This window comes from Octopus bimaculoides, chromosome 7 (genome assembly GCF_046866305.1).
Source record: "Octopus bimaculoides isolate indiv1 chromosome 7, ASM4686630v1, whole genome shotgun sequence".
Taxonomy (NCBI): domain Eukaryota; kingdom Metazoa; phylum Mollusca; class Cephalopoda; order Octopoda; family Octopodidae; genus Octopus; species Octopus bimaculoides.
The window spans coordinates 26,174,797-26,189,796 of NC_142934.1; the positions used below are offsets into that span (position 1 = coordinate 26,174,797).

The 15,000-nt window shown below is 32.9% G+C and overlaps 1 protein-coding gene across 7 annotated transcripts in view; it reads left to right on the plus strand.

Moving 5' to 3' along the window:
- Positions 1-13,217, plus strand: part of LOC106874846 (neuronal membrane glycoprotein M6-a) — a 664,201-nt gene extending 650,984 nt beyond the window's left edge. For all 7 annotated transcript variants that reach the window (XM_052969399.2, XM_089355036.1, XM_052969395.2 and 4 more), the window contains 4 exons: positions 1,019-1,154; positions 1,854-1,903; positions 4,862-4,927; positions 8,049-13,217. In XM_052969399.2, coding sequence (XP_052825359.1) covers positions 1,019-1,154; positions 1,854-1,903; positions 4,862-4,927; positions 8,049-8,177 — 381 coding nt within the window. In that variant the 3' untranslated portion in view covers positions 8,178-13,217. The remainder of the gene's footprint in view (positions 1-1,018; positions 1,155-1,853; positions 1,904-4,861; positions 4,928-8,048) is intronic.
- Positions 13,218-15,000: the final 1,783 nt, after the last annotated feature.

The window sequence follows — 15,000 nt, forward strand, 5'->3', positions numbered from 1 at the left end:
TATATTTGTTTGTGTGTGAGTGTACAAATGTATATTTGTATGTGTGTGAGTGTACAAATGTATATTTGTATGTGTGTGAGTGTACAAATGTATATTTGTATGTGTGTGAGTGTACAAATGTATATTTGTATGTGTGTGAGTGTACAAATGTATATTTGTATGTGTGTGAGTGTACAAATGTATATTTGTATGTGTGTGAGTGTACAAATGTATATTTGTATGTGTGTGAGTGTACAAATGTATATTTGTATGTGTGTGAGTGTACAAATGTATATTTGTATGTGTGTGAGTGTACTAATGTATATTTGTTTGTGTGTGAGTGTACAAATGTATATTTGTATGTGTGTGAGTGTACAAATGTATATTTGTCCGTGTGTGATTGAACAGATGTGTATTTGTACGTGTGTGATTGAACAGATGTGTATTTGTACGTGTGTGATTGTGAGCTGGCAGAATCGTTAGCGCGCCGGGCTAAACGCTTAGTGGTATTTTGTCTGCCGTTACGTTCTGAGTTCAAATTCCGCTGAGGTCGACTTTGCCTTTCATCCTTTCGGGGTCGATAAATCAAGTACCAGTTATGCACCAGGGTCGATGTAATCAACTTAATCCCCTTGTCTGTCCTTGTTTGTCCCCTCTATGTTTAGCTCCTTGTGGGCAATAAAGAAATAGGATGTGTATTTGTATGCGTGAGATTGTGGAGATGTATATTTGTGCGTGTGTAATTGTACAGGTGTGTATTGTACATTGTATATTTGTATGTGTATTTGTACAAATGTATGTTTGTACCGGTGTCATTGTTCAAATGTATATTTGTACATGTATGATGGTTCAAATATATCTCTTTACAAGTGTAAGTATATTTGTATGTGCGTGAATAAACAAACATATATGTTGGTGTGTAAATGAATACAAATTAAAATTAAGATGATGCCTTTTTCTTTTTTGTATGCATGTAATTATCTGTACTTAAGTATATTTTCCATTGAATGCTTCTATTCAATTCTGTATTCATTTACAGGTGCTGTTTCTTGCCTATTTCCTGGCCGTGATCTGGGTAGCTGCCAGCTCCCTTGCAGTAATGCCATTATTGGTCAGCACATTCATTCTCTCCACTGACTTCAAGAAGGGAGACTGCATTGAACTTAAGTATTATGGTAAGTCTCTCTTTCTGTGTAATTTTGCATTCTGATTCCCATGACTTAGTTTCTGAAATAACTCCTGAATGTCTATGTAAGAAACTTATCAGCCATCAGTTCTAATTCTGACATAAGACCACATATAAAGTTGGTTCAGTCAACTCCAGTACCATGACTATGGAAGTGAATGGGTAGAGTTATAAGAGCATCAGCTGTATGCCTTGTGATATTTGTTCCAACTCACTATGCACTGAATTCAAATCCCACCAAACTAACTCTGTTATTCATTGTTTTAGAGCCATTAGAAAAGTCCCAATCTAGGATGGTGGATTAATAGAATTATTAGGGGGTTTGGACAAGATATCTTTTGCTATTTTTTCCAAGATGTTTACATTCCTACAGTAATGCTTGCAATGTCACTAATCACAGTAAACCATTCTATATGCTGCCTACTTCACTCAAATATAATAATTCATTATATCCTCAAATATAATAATTCATAATTGCCCCCACTGAACACTTACATTACTTAGCCTTTCTCATTTCTATCAGTCCAAACTGACTCTGCTTATTATTATCTAGCTAAAGAAGATTCAGCTTTAAACATTCCTTGTTAAGGATTTTACTGCCATATACAATATTGTGTTTAAAAAGACAAACCATTTTCATAATCTAAAATACTTGTCCTCTTCTAATCATTTTTTTTCCTTCTTTCAGGTCTCAACAAAACTATTTGTGAGCCAGAACTGGAGATGTTCCTGAAAGATGTAAGTAAAATTTTCCTTCAAAAACCATATTTACATCTCTAAAACATTCATCACTATATATTTTTAACACAAATATAGAATCACTTGCCCGTTTGATTTTATGCAAGCGTGACCATCTACATTGGTCAGCCATTTTTGTCAGTAGTTTGATACACTGATACGAAGTCCATCAGAAGTACCATTGCTGTTTGTTGATGACAGACTTACTCCATCAACCTGGTTTAACCCATTCACTGCAAGATTAAATTTCCTGGTTATTCCAGTAATGATATTTAATATCTACCAAAAATAGAATTAGTATTTTCTGTGAGTCACATTGCTTCAATAAATTTGACATGTCTCAATGAAAAACAGTTTTAAGCATGACATTCCTCAACAAAAGATAGATTGGTACATAAAACTACTTTCTGTAGTTAAGGGTAATGAAATTTTGAATGGATATATCTGATTCCTACATAAAAGGATTAACATCACCACACAATCTTCCATACCTTCAGCAGTATCAATTCTGTTGTGAGTATTTGGGGTAGATCTGTAGTTTGAGAATATCTTTTTCCTTGCCTCCCATCAATCTTGCAGTACTTGTCATTCACCTAGAATGAACTGTGCTGATTCTAGCCCGTGAAACCTAAGTATCTCAAACAAAAGCTGACCATGCCTATCGGTCACAGATGTCTGACGCATGGGTCAACGATCAGTCATAATTCTAACTGTGGACAACTTACACAAGAGTAGATATCAATTCAAGTATTCATTTTTAAGTTGATCATAGTAAACCATGTTATCAGCTGCCTACCTCACTATATATATATACCATCCAAAATGTAGTGACAGGAGAGCCTCAAAAAGCTCTAGCACGGCTGTACCATGGATGAGTTTGGTTTGTGAACTGAACAACAGAGCCTTGACCAAACAAACAAAGACATCTTTTATACATAAGTTACTAGAGAAAATCATTGTAGTGAAGGTGAGAAACTTCAAAGTGTGACACAAAATCTAGATCACTAAAATGGACTCAATGAAGGCAAAAATTGGTTACATACTTTGAACTTGTCCTAAGTCTGCTCTTCTCATGAGCCACATCTCACATACGCTCGACACAATAGTCATCATCATCATTTAACGTCCATTGTCCATTCTGGCATGGATTGGATGGTTTGAACAAGGTTGGTAAGCTGGAAGGCTGCACCAGACTCCAGTCTGATTTGGCATGGTTTACTATAGCTGGATGTCCTTTCTAACACCAATCACTTCATGAGCGTAATGGATGCTTTTACATGCCACCAGCATGGGTGCCATTTGCATGACACCAGTATCTGTCAGGATTGCAATTTTGCTCATCTTGAGGAGTCTTCTTCTCAAGCATGACATAACACCAAAGGTTTCAGTCATTGCCTCTGTGAGGCCCAACACTCAAAAGGAACTCAGCCACTTTGCATCTGTGAGACCCAACGCTTAAAAGGAACTCTGCCATTTTGCCTCTGTGAGAGCCCAATGCTTGAAAGGAACTCAACCACTTTGCCTCTGTGAGGGCCCAATGCTTGAAAGGAACTCAACCACTTTGCCTCTGCGAGGCCCAATGCTTGAACAGTGCACCTTATGTGTCACCAGCATGGGTGCCAGTTACATGACACCAACATCAGCCTTGACTATGATTTCACTTGGCTTGATGGGTCTTCTCAAATACAGCATATTACTAAGGGTCTTGGTCACAAGTCATTGCCTCTGTGAGGCACATGATCATGCTTGACCATGTCTTCCTGGGTCTACCTCTACCACAAGTTCCCTCCTCAGTTAGAGATCAGCACTTCTTTACACAGCTGTCCTTGTCCGTACACATCACATGACCATACCAGTGCAGTCATTTCTCTTGCATACCACATGACCATACCAGTGCAGTCATTTCTCTTGCATACCACATCTGATGCCTCTTATGCCTAACTTTTCTCTCAAAATGCTTACACTCTGTCGACCATGCACACTGACATTGCATATCCAGTAAAGCATACTGGTTTCATTTCTTTCAAGCCTACACATATCCTCGGCTGTCACAGCTCATCTTTCATGGCCATGTAGCATGGCTGTTCATACACAGGCATCATACAATATCTTTCACTCTGAGAGAGAGGCCCTTTGTTTCCAACAGAAGTAGGAGCTCGCTGAACTTTGCCTAGCCTAATCTTATTCTCACAGCTACACTCTCGGAGCACCCCATTCCACTACTAACTTGGTCACCTAGATAACAGATACTATCTACTACCTATAGCTTGTTCTCCTGGCAGTTTTTGTTTCTTATTTTCAATTTTTCTTTGCATTATCATTTTATATCTCATTTTTAAACCAAAACACCATGTCCTGGTGTGTTATAAGAGGTGATTAAATGGATTGGCATCAGGAAGAGCATTTAGGTGTAAAACATTGCCAAAATAAGTCTTATCTAATCCATGCCAGCATGGAAGAGCATATGTAAACATTATGATGGTGATGATAATTGAGGCAAGCATATGATTCTGGGTTCAATTCTATTCTAGTACCTTGGACAGTATGTGTTTTCTTCTAGGTTCACCAAAACTTTGTGAGTGGAACTTGCTGGGTATAAACTGCAAAACCCCATTAGATGTGTGTACACACATATACATATATACAGAATAGATTGAAGAATTAGTGGTGCATCAGACAATTTCCTGGTGATATTTGATTATATTCCTTTACATTCTTGTTATATCTTTTTACCAGGCAAAGCCCTAGGGTTGATACATTCAAGCAAAACCCTTTTGAAGATAGTGCTGTAATATGACCACAGTCCAATGACTAATGAAACCAATTAAAACGATACAATTGATCTTGATGCTGATAATTACGATAATGCCTTAAAATCTTATGGAGTTTTTTTTTGTTTTCTTTTTTAAATTCTCCCAATTATTTTACTTATTTATCCCATTTTCACTCTATTTTCAGGGTAAAGAGCTGTTCACTTGCTATATCTTTACCTATGTATCAGCAGTGCTGGTGACTATCAGCATGGTAAGTATCTCATAGTTTCTAATTCATATCCCTTCATATTAACTTCAAGTTTTGGAGGAGGAGCTAAATCAATTAAATCAACTCCAGTAGTCAACTGGTACTTATTTTTCGACCCCAAAGGGATAAAAGACAAAGTCGACCTCAGCAGAATTTGAACTCAACATAAAGATGGATGAAATGCTGCTAAGCATTTTGCTCAGCATGCTTATATATATCCCTTCATATATCCTTTTGCTGCCTTTATATATGTCTTAATATTATATAAATCCCTTCACTACCTAATATATCCCTTCATATTAAAATCAAGACAGTATTCCATAGTATCTGCAGTTCTTGTGGATGCTTCCAGAGAATCTAATAATGCATATAACTGTGGAAGGAAAGACTAGTAAATAAATATATCACAGATGAAATATTTGAAGACAGGAAAAGAGCAGAAAGTTTAGCAACAGTTTCAGTGCCCAGTAGAAATACTTTGACTCTGTGTTGAATTTGGACTAACCAAAAAGATTAAAGGGTCACGAGGATATAAGTAGCCCAGTGGGTTTTTTTTTCCCTTACTTGGATTCTTTGTGTTGATTGACTGATTTGAGAATTAACACAGAGAACAGAATATGCAAGACTACATAACTTGGTGGAAAGATTTGATAAAGACACGAAATAAGAATAATCATTTAAATACTAATCTATCAATTTTAAAATTTCATTTCTCTCACGATTATCGAGCTTTGTTAGTTAAGATATTATTTTAATTGATGTATGGTTAAGAAGCTTACTTTTGAAATCATATTTCCAAATTCATTTCCATTGTGCATCATCTTAGTCAACTAGCCTCTTTCATAGATCCAGGGTAACTAATGCCTTGTGAATAAAAATTCAGTTGATGAGAAGTGTACAGAGGTGTGTTTAATAAGTATGTGTGTGTTTCATAAGTGTGTATGTGTGTGTCTCACTAGTGTAGTGATGGGGTGGTTCTCCCCAGGTGGCACTTTTAAGGAAGCACCACTTTTAGGTCTGCTGTAGGCAATATGTGCTTTTTGTGGGTCCACGGGCTAAAAATGGAAGGGCCAACCCAGGTGGTATACACTCTATCTATGCTAGTGGTGTGCGTGTTTCATAAGTGTGTGTTGCTTAATGTTGAATGAATGAGAAAGGAATTCTCAATAGATATAGAAGATATGGATATGTTTTTATTGAAACTGAAGCTGAGTGTTTGTCTCATGAGTAAAGTTTCATACCACTGCAATCTTCAAGTAAAGCATATGCATGATAAAGTCTATAGCTTGATTACAAAGTTTTGTTGATTTTAGTAGTAGATGTTTTCTAACAGATGAGAAGTTGAGTATACCATACATACAAACAAACAATTAATATGAGGAAAAGCAGAATTCAAATCAATGCTAGAAACATTTCAGTAAATGAATATTTTTTTTATTCTATACCTTGTATATGGATATATAATGCAACATATGTAATATATGCGATAAAATGAAATAAAATGATTAGGTAAGGTAGCAGAATTGGTAGGACGCTGGACAAAATGCTTAGTGGTATTTCATCAGTCTTTATGTTCTGAGTTCAAATTCTGTCAAGACTTTGCCTTTCATCCTTTTGGGCCCAATAAAATAAGTACCAGTTGACTACTGGGTTGATGCAATCAACTTATCTCTACCCCAAATTTGCAGACCTTGTGCCAAAATTTGAAATCATTATTATTATTGTTCTTTCATTTTGTCAGACATCATTATTTAATACACAAATGACTTAAAAATGTAATATGCAATGCATATTTGTGTGTGTGTGTGTGTGTGTGATATGCATGTGTGTGTGTACATTGAGCAGACATTATTTTCTATAGCACTAAGCTAACTCATACCTTATAAGTGAAATTGGGTAGAAAAGAATTGCATAGAAGTCCATTGGATGATTTAGACCTGTAATTCCAAGTTATAACTAAGTCATCCACTGCATAACATTGATTCTTCCTGAGAATTAGTGTCTCAGGAATGCTCTCTTGAATCAAGAGAAAAACCTTCACTCAAATCACATTTAAGAGAAAATACTCTGCTTAGCATTAACCATAGTCATGGAAACTAGTAATATTATTTATCTACTACAGTAAATATAATCCTTCCACGCTGCCTACTGAATACTCTTATTTTGTGAAACCCTCTATAGATGGGTATATGGATGTAATATGTATATAGTTGCTAGAAATAGTGGCTAAAACTCCCTCAAATCACACCATACCACTTTTTATTGTTATTTCTATTATTTGGCTTATATTTCCCATCCAAGCCTAACATGGCTTTGACGTCTCATGTCATACAACACTGGACACTAGAGTGGTATGTGGAACTCTACTGCACCTGATCTTTCTTTACGTGTCACATTTCACAATGCCTGTTGTGTGTGTGTGTGTGTGTGTGTGTGTGTGTGTGTACATACATACATATATATACATACATAATATATATATACATTACATATATATACATAAAAGGCAGCGAGCTGGCAGAATCGTTAGCACGCCAGGCGAAATGCTTAACGGTATTTCGTCTGTCTTTGTGTTCAGAGTTCAAATTCCGCTGAGGTCGACTTTGCCTTTCATCCTTTCGGGGTCGATTAAATAAGTACCAGTTACGCACCGGGGTCAATGTAATCAACTTAGTCCCTTTGTCTGTCCTTGTTTGTCCCCTCTGTGTTTAGCCCCTTGTGGGCAATAAAGAATTAATATATATATAATATATACTTTTGTTATTTACACCACCTGTCCTCGTCTGTTGTTATTATTTGTATATTCTCCTATATATATATATATATATACATATATATATACATACATACATACATACATACATACATACATACATACATACATACATATTTCTATCTTCCTCCTCTTCCCTTTCCTTTATCATGACTTCTTGGATATATATACATTCCTCCTGGTATACACTTTTCTCTTGCATATTGAAGATGTGTGTCTATACTGATACACAAGCACTGCATTCATGAAAATGTGTGCACTTGCGCCAGTGTTAGAAATGCATAATATCATTGTTTTGTTTTGTTTTTTTTTTGTTGTTTTTTACTAATTATTTCTTATTCCCTCTTTCAGATTCACTTTTTGATTGCGGTCAGTGCTAATTACACACACTTGAAGGATTCTAGATTCGCTACATACAATGCTTACGAGACGGAGGATGTACGAAACTCCAAGCATTCGATACTAGACACCAACATGTGAGCAAGCTGACAACTTGCTGTACCATCATTTGCATTAAATGACAGAGAAGAGAAGAGAGAAACGGAAAACAAACAAACACAAAAATCAATCAATAAATAAAATTAAACTAGAAAGATGAGACGAGAAAGAAAAAAAAAATAAAATGATAAATAAAATTTTAAAGAAATGAAAGAACATTACAATTATGATTAATATTATTATTATAATTATTATATCTACCTATCTATCTATGTGTATGTATCAATGTGTGTGTGTATATATGTGTATGTATATATTTGTGTGTGTATAAATTATATACATAAATGCATATATACGTGTATATATATGTATATATATATATATACATATATATATATATATATATATATATATATATGAAATGTTGTATTAAAACATGACTAGGATATAATTTTAGCTGTTTTCCATCAAGTTTTTCCAGCTTGTAGAGGGTTTTTACTGTTTGTTTGTTTAAATTCCCATCATGCAATGGTGTCTAACAAACTATGTATGGTAAATGTGTGCAAATAATGCCTAATGTCAAACTGAAAATTAAATAAAATTATTTTGGCAATTATTTACATACAGTCAAATTTTAGAAAAAGTTTTTTTAAAAAAATTAAAAATTAACAAACAAGCAAGCCACAAGTTGGCAAAACTAATTTGCGGAAAACATTTTACAACTGCAGTCATGTTAATAATATTACATGCTCCAAAATAAAGCAGCTACTAGCCATTTATAGAAAATATATATCCACATACATACACACACACACACACACATATACATATAGGTGTTTTGGGGGAGTTTTCTGTTTTTCTTTTAATGAATGGAAAGAAATTGGAAAAATTATATAAAAACAATGTGCAGAAGAAATTTTTTTTGTCTTTTAAGGAATTCCCTTCCCTCATTTTTCCCCACTCCCTTCTTTGTTTTTTTCATATCTCACCTTTTGAAGCATTTTGTTTTCTAATGCCCCTCTTCAGCAGCCACTTCTCTAAAATATATTTTTTATTTTAAATTCTTTTTTGTTTTAAGAATTTTTGTTCAGTTCTAAAAGCCACAGACTGCAGCTAAAATGTGCATGATGTGTATTGAAAACGCAGTATTTGCAGTTAGCTTTTTTTCTGGACGCTGTGCATTTTTTTGGTTGTGACTATTTCTGTTGACCTGAAGGGGAAAAGAAAAAGTTATTAAATAATAATAATGAAAAAAAAAAATTTTTTGAATTGAATTAATCAACCCTCAAACCTTACAAAATTTAAAAAATAAAAGCATATGAAACAAATAATGTATGTATGAATAAAATCTGATAAAATTATTTTTTTTTAATCATTATTATCAAAATGTTTCCTTTTTTTTTTTTTATCAAACAGTAAATATTATGTAAGTGGAAAATAAAATAGATAAATAATAAAAGAAATCGTATCTTTTTCTTCTTTTTAGAAAGTGCATAGTAATATTAATAAAAAAACAGTGGCATTAATAATAATAATGATAATACTAACTAATAATAATAGAAAGCAATTGCATAATTATATATATAAGACCATCCATTATTGCCGACTAATAATCTGATTTGATACAGTATGAAAAATAATACAATAATAGTGATTGCAATAATAAGAAAAGGGCGCAGATGTAAGCAAGAAATAAGGACAGCAGCAGCAACAACAACATTAACAAATAAATGCTTCAACATTGTCTAAGGATGAGGAAAATGAGAAGAAAGAGAACTCTTTTTGAAAAGAAAGAGCAAGTCATTATATCTGAACACATTCTCTCTCTGTCTTTCTCTCCTTACTGTAGGGTCTCTTGATCCTTGAGTAGAATCCACCCTGTTTTAAGCATTTGTGGTAGGACTCTACTACTTTCTTCTCATCAGTTTCAGAGGCCTTGGAAAGGGCTATGGGTTATGAATGTTCCTTTTCTTAACCATTTAAAAAAAAAAAATTTTCTGTCATTCTCTACAGCCATATTTTATACATATTCAGACTAAATCTAGGATCTGTTTTCTTCCTATCTCCAACACCTTGAATCTAATATAGGTGAGATAGGATTTACGGAGAGATAACCTTTTATTGATTACATTAATGCAAGCTATGACAAAATCTAGCTGAAACAAAAGAAAAACACACAGTGATAAATCAGTGTTGTGTCATTCATGACTATCAAAACATAAAATTAATGAGGTGATGGACTGAATAGTGCAAGTAAAAATTTCTTAATTGGAATTTTTCTTTAGTTGGGAAAACAAAAGAAAACATGACAACAACTGTTAGTAACTCTAAAAGAAAAGGGGAGATAATTCCAAAAAATTAAGAATTAGTCTCTCAAAGCTAATATACATACCTAGAATAAGACACATACTATCACAGAAATATAATCCAAATATTAAATGGTATGGGTAAGTTGATTAAATATTTGGGAAAATAATCTAGGGATTACCTTTTAGCAGAAAATTTTTAAATAATGGAGAAGTAGTTAACATTATATGTCACCTTGGGTACTATTGACAGCTTTTGATGTCTTTCTATCTTCCAGCTTTTCTCTTTTTTTCAAGCTTTCTCCCTCTGTATGTTTTTTACATTTTTCTCTGTTATATGCAGAGGAATCTCTGTATTCACATACATATATACAGACTCTCAAATACAGACATATAACATAGTGGTTGTTGCTGGTGTCCTTATGCTATTGGACAGACAGTTGGTGTTGAGATTGATATCAAACACTCAACAGAATAATAATATTAAAGCTTTCCACAGTATTGGGAAATTCATGAATGCTGTAAATTTGCATTAGCCTTTTCCCTTGAAGATTTGGGACATCATATATAAAGATGTAATAAAGCTTTCATCATAAACTAGTGGAGCAACAAATGGCAATGAAACCTAAATTGCTTATATTAGTTTTGTCCAATGTTCAAATTGCACTAAGGTCAACTTTGATATTAACTACTCAAGTTTGATTTATTACATAGCAGTTTTATACTAGGGTATTCACTTCAATGAATTAAACCTTAAAACAATAATTAATGTTATTAATGATGGCAGGTTATGTCCAAGATGGTGAAGGTGCTGTATTGTAGCTAATTTAGTATTTCACAGTTTCAAGTGCAAAAACCTGTCATTATCCATTTTTTTTTATGTATCTTGGGAGTGGTAGTAAGATAGGTACCAATAACAAACTAGGGTTGAAATAATGATTCAATTATTAGAGCTTAATTATTTATTTTTAATGACTATTATTGTTTTTATCTTCTTAGCCAATCTCTTTCCAGTTTACATCTCTCACTCTTTCACACATTCTTCTATCTCTCATATATATATATATATATGTATATATATATATATATATCCTGCTCTCTCTCTCTCTCTCTCTCTCTCTCTCTCTCTCTCTCTCTCTCTCTCTCTCTCTCTCATGGAGTATCCTCCTCTCCATTCTTGTCTCTTCATTTCCTTGAGGAGACTTCTTCTTGATCAATTGTTGTTCTATTAGTGATTTCCTGTGTAAAAATTTTAAAAAGCACCAAAAAAAAATCATTAAAACTAAGACATTTAAATATTTTACCACTTATGACAGCTATATTTCACACATATGCACACACACACACAAACACATACATACGTACTACACATGCGTGCACATACGCATACAAGAAATTGAAATCAATTAAATGATGATGATGATGAGAGTCCATCTTTATGATGCAAATAAAATCATATACTGATGATGCTGATTATGATGAAAGAGGAACCTCATTATCATCATTATTATTATCAATGATAATATTAATAATAATAATAATAATAATAATATAAATATAAATTTGAGAAAAATAACGAGTGAAATTACTTAGACACAAATCTCCACCCTTTGAAAACTGGGAAATATGGTGATTATAACAATGGATAAAAAAATTCAGGAAAAAAAAAAAAAAAAGAATATATATATATATATATATATATAATATGTCATCATTATCATGCATATTTTGGTTATTACAATTATTATTATCATTGTTATTATTATTATCATTAAGGCATTGAGCTGGCTGAATTGTTAGCACTCTGGACAAAATGCTTAGCAGCATTTCATCCATCTTTACATTTTGAGTTCAAATTTTGCCGAGGTCAACTTTACCTTTCATCCTTTAGGGGTCGATGAAATAAGTACCAGTTGAGTACTGGGTCGATGTAATCGACTATCCCCCTTCCCACCAAGTTTCAGGCCTTGTGCCTATAGTAGAAAGGATTATTATTATTATCATTAAGCTATGGAATGTTTTTTTACTACTTTTTGTTACAATATTTGTATTATATATAATTTATATATATATATATATATATATATATACATACACACACACATACACACACATATATATAGTGTTTGATGTCAATGTGCAATATATATGAATATATATTGTTATCAAAGTACAACGGGCTTATTGTTGCAATAACCGTGTCTCGAGAAATGATTTATATATCTCTGTCTATCTATCTTTCTATCAATCTCTCTGCTAACAGTGTCCTCTCTCACTCCTTTCAATGGACTTAACATCTTACTTATGCTCCTCCACCAGTCTATCTTTCTCTAAATACAATAACATACACACACACACACACACACACACACACACACACGTATACATACATGCAAACATGCTTACACACATATGTATAGACTGAATTTTGCAAATCCTAAAAGAAATATCAAGTCACCTTACCACTGCTGTTCTACTATTCTTTAATTGAGGACCTACAATCACCCGAAATTTATGTCCCTTTTACCCACTCCAGGTCAGCCATCCTAGCATCAAGAACTTTAAGAATACTACTTCAATTACTACTACAGCTATGACTATTACTGCTATAATGTCCATTAAGTTAACAGAATCAATGAAAACAATCATTACTACCATCATCCCTCCCCCACCCTCTTCAAAATTTTATTGTTACCCTTTGCTCACTTTAATTATAATTATTGTAATGTGGTATCTTTGTTGCCCCTTGTGGCAAATAAAGGAATTATCATTATTATTATTATTTTTATTATTATTATTATTATTCAATGGAATTTTATAAATTTATTACTTTTTTTTATAAGGTACCAGTCAAATACTGAGGTCGATTTTAATCAACATAATTCTCATTCATAAAATATCGTGGCCCTGTACCTACGTAAGAAATCATCATTATTTTTTTATTATTATTTTCATTTTTGGCTCTTTGCATTCTGAGTTCAAATGCCACCAAAGTCAACTTTATCTTGGGGTCTGATAAAATAAGGTACATGCCTAGTACTGGAGTTGATGCAATCGACTATACTCCTTTCCTCAAAATTGCTGGCCTTAAGCAATTATTATTATTATTATTATTATTATTATTATTATTATAGTATTGGACAAAATGCCTTATAATGTTCAGTTGCAGCCCTTCATGTTCTAAGTTCAAATACTTCCAGGGTTAAACCTGTTTTTCATCCAAATATTGGATCTTTACAACCAGGTTACATTTGGCACACAAAAATACATACATGTACACACACACACACACACACACACACACACACACACACACACACACACACACACACACACACATACAATCACACACACACAACCACATGACTTCTAAAGATGAGTCCAACTCATTTTGAAACCAAGTCACTCTCCCTTTTTTTTCAGTCCACAGAAGAGATAACAATAGGCATTTGTTTATATTTATCCAAAATCACATAGTGTCAGCTATATATTTTATGTTTACCTTACTACACATCTAAAATATCTATGTATATGATATATATTTGTCATGCATTAAAGTAAACAGGTTTATATATCTATATCAAGGTTTCATTCAGTTTCTCATTTAATTTTTTTCAGTCAACTATATTCATCAGAGAGTTGAGGAAAATAATCTTACATAACCCTGTTTATCTTACATATAACAAACATTTATCAGAATTTACATGTTTCTAACACAGGTTGTATCATGACAACATCCATGATTTTTTATTCCACAAAATATGAAATAAAAAAAAAAAACAGGAAAGACAAAGGAATTGTCATTCAATAAACACTGCACAAAGATTGTGATACTAAAGATACTAAAAATACTAAAGAACTTTCGTATCTTCACTAAACCATAGTTTGCATGGAGTTGCAAAGAACAAGAATTGGGGAATGGAAAGACTCCAATATGTATCACACTACCATCGTCATCACCAACAAATCAAGTATGTTTTGCAAGATTACAAAATATCTGACTAAATATCCAAGGATACAAAATAATCAATCTTTATATTTGGAGAAATAATATCTGCTGAATATTTTAGTCAACTTTTGAGTATAAATATATATATAATATATACATACAAATATAAATACATATATATATACATATGTACATGCTTATACATACATACATACATACATATATATATATGTTTTGGTAGCAACCTTCTTACTATAGAGTTGAAGATATTTTCCCATTTTATCCATTTCAATGTTAATTTTTCTTAAAGAAAGAAAATATCTTAGATTTCTTTAAACCAAAAGTTTGATCAACCAGAAATGGTAATATTTTCAACTCTACATTTAGGCATAAGTATATATTTGCACATATGCAAATAAATGTACATACATATATGCATAACAACATATACACACATATATATATACCCAATGCCAAGTCTTAAACCAGAGACAAAATACAGTAAACAAGAGTAGGGTGTAATAGTGTTTTATATCCAGTCCAGTATCCTATCATACAAGTTGCTTCTTTAATCAATTCAAACTAAATCCTGTGTTGGTTTCCTGCAAGC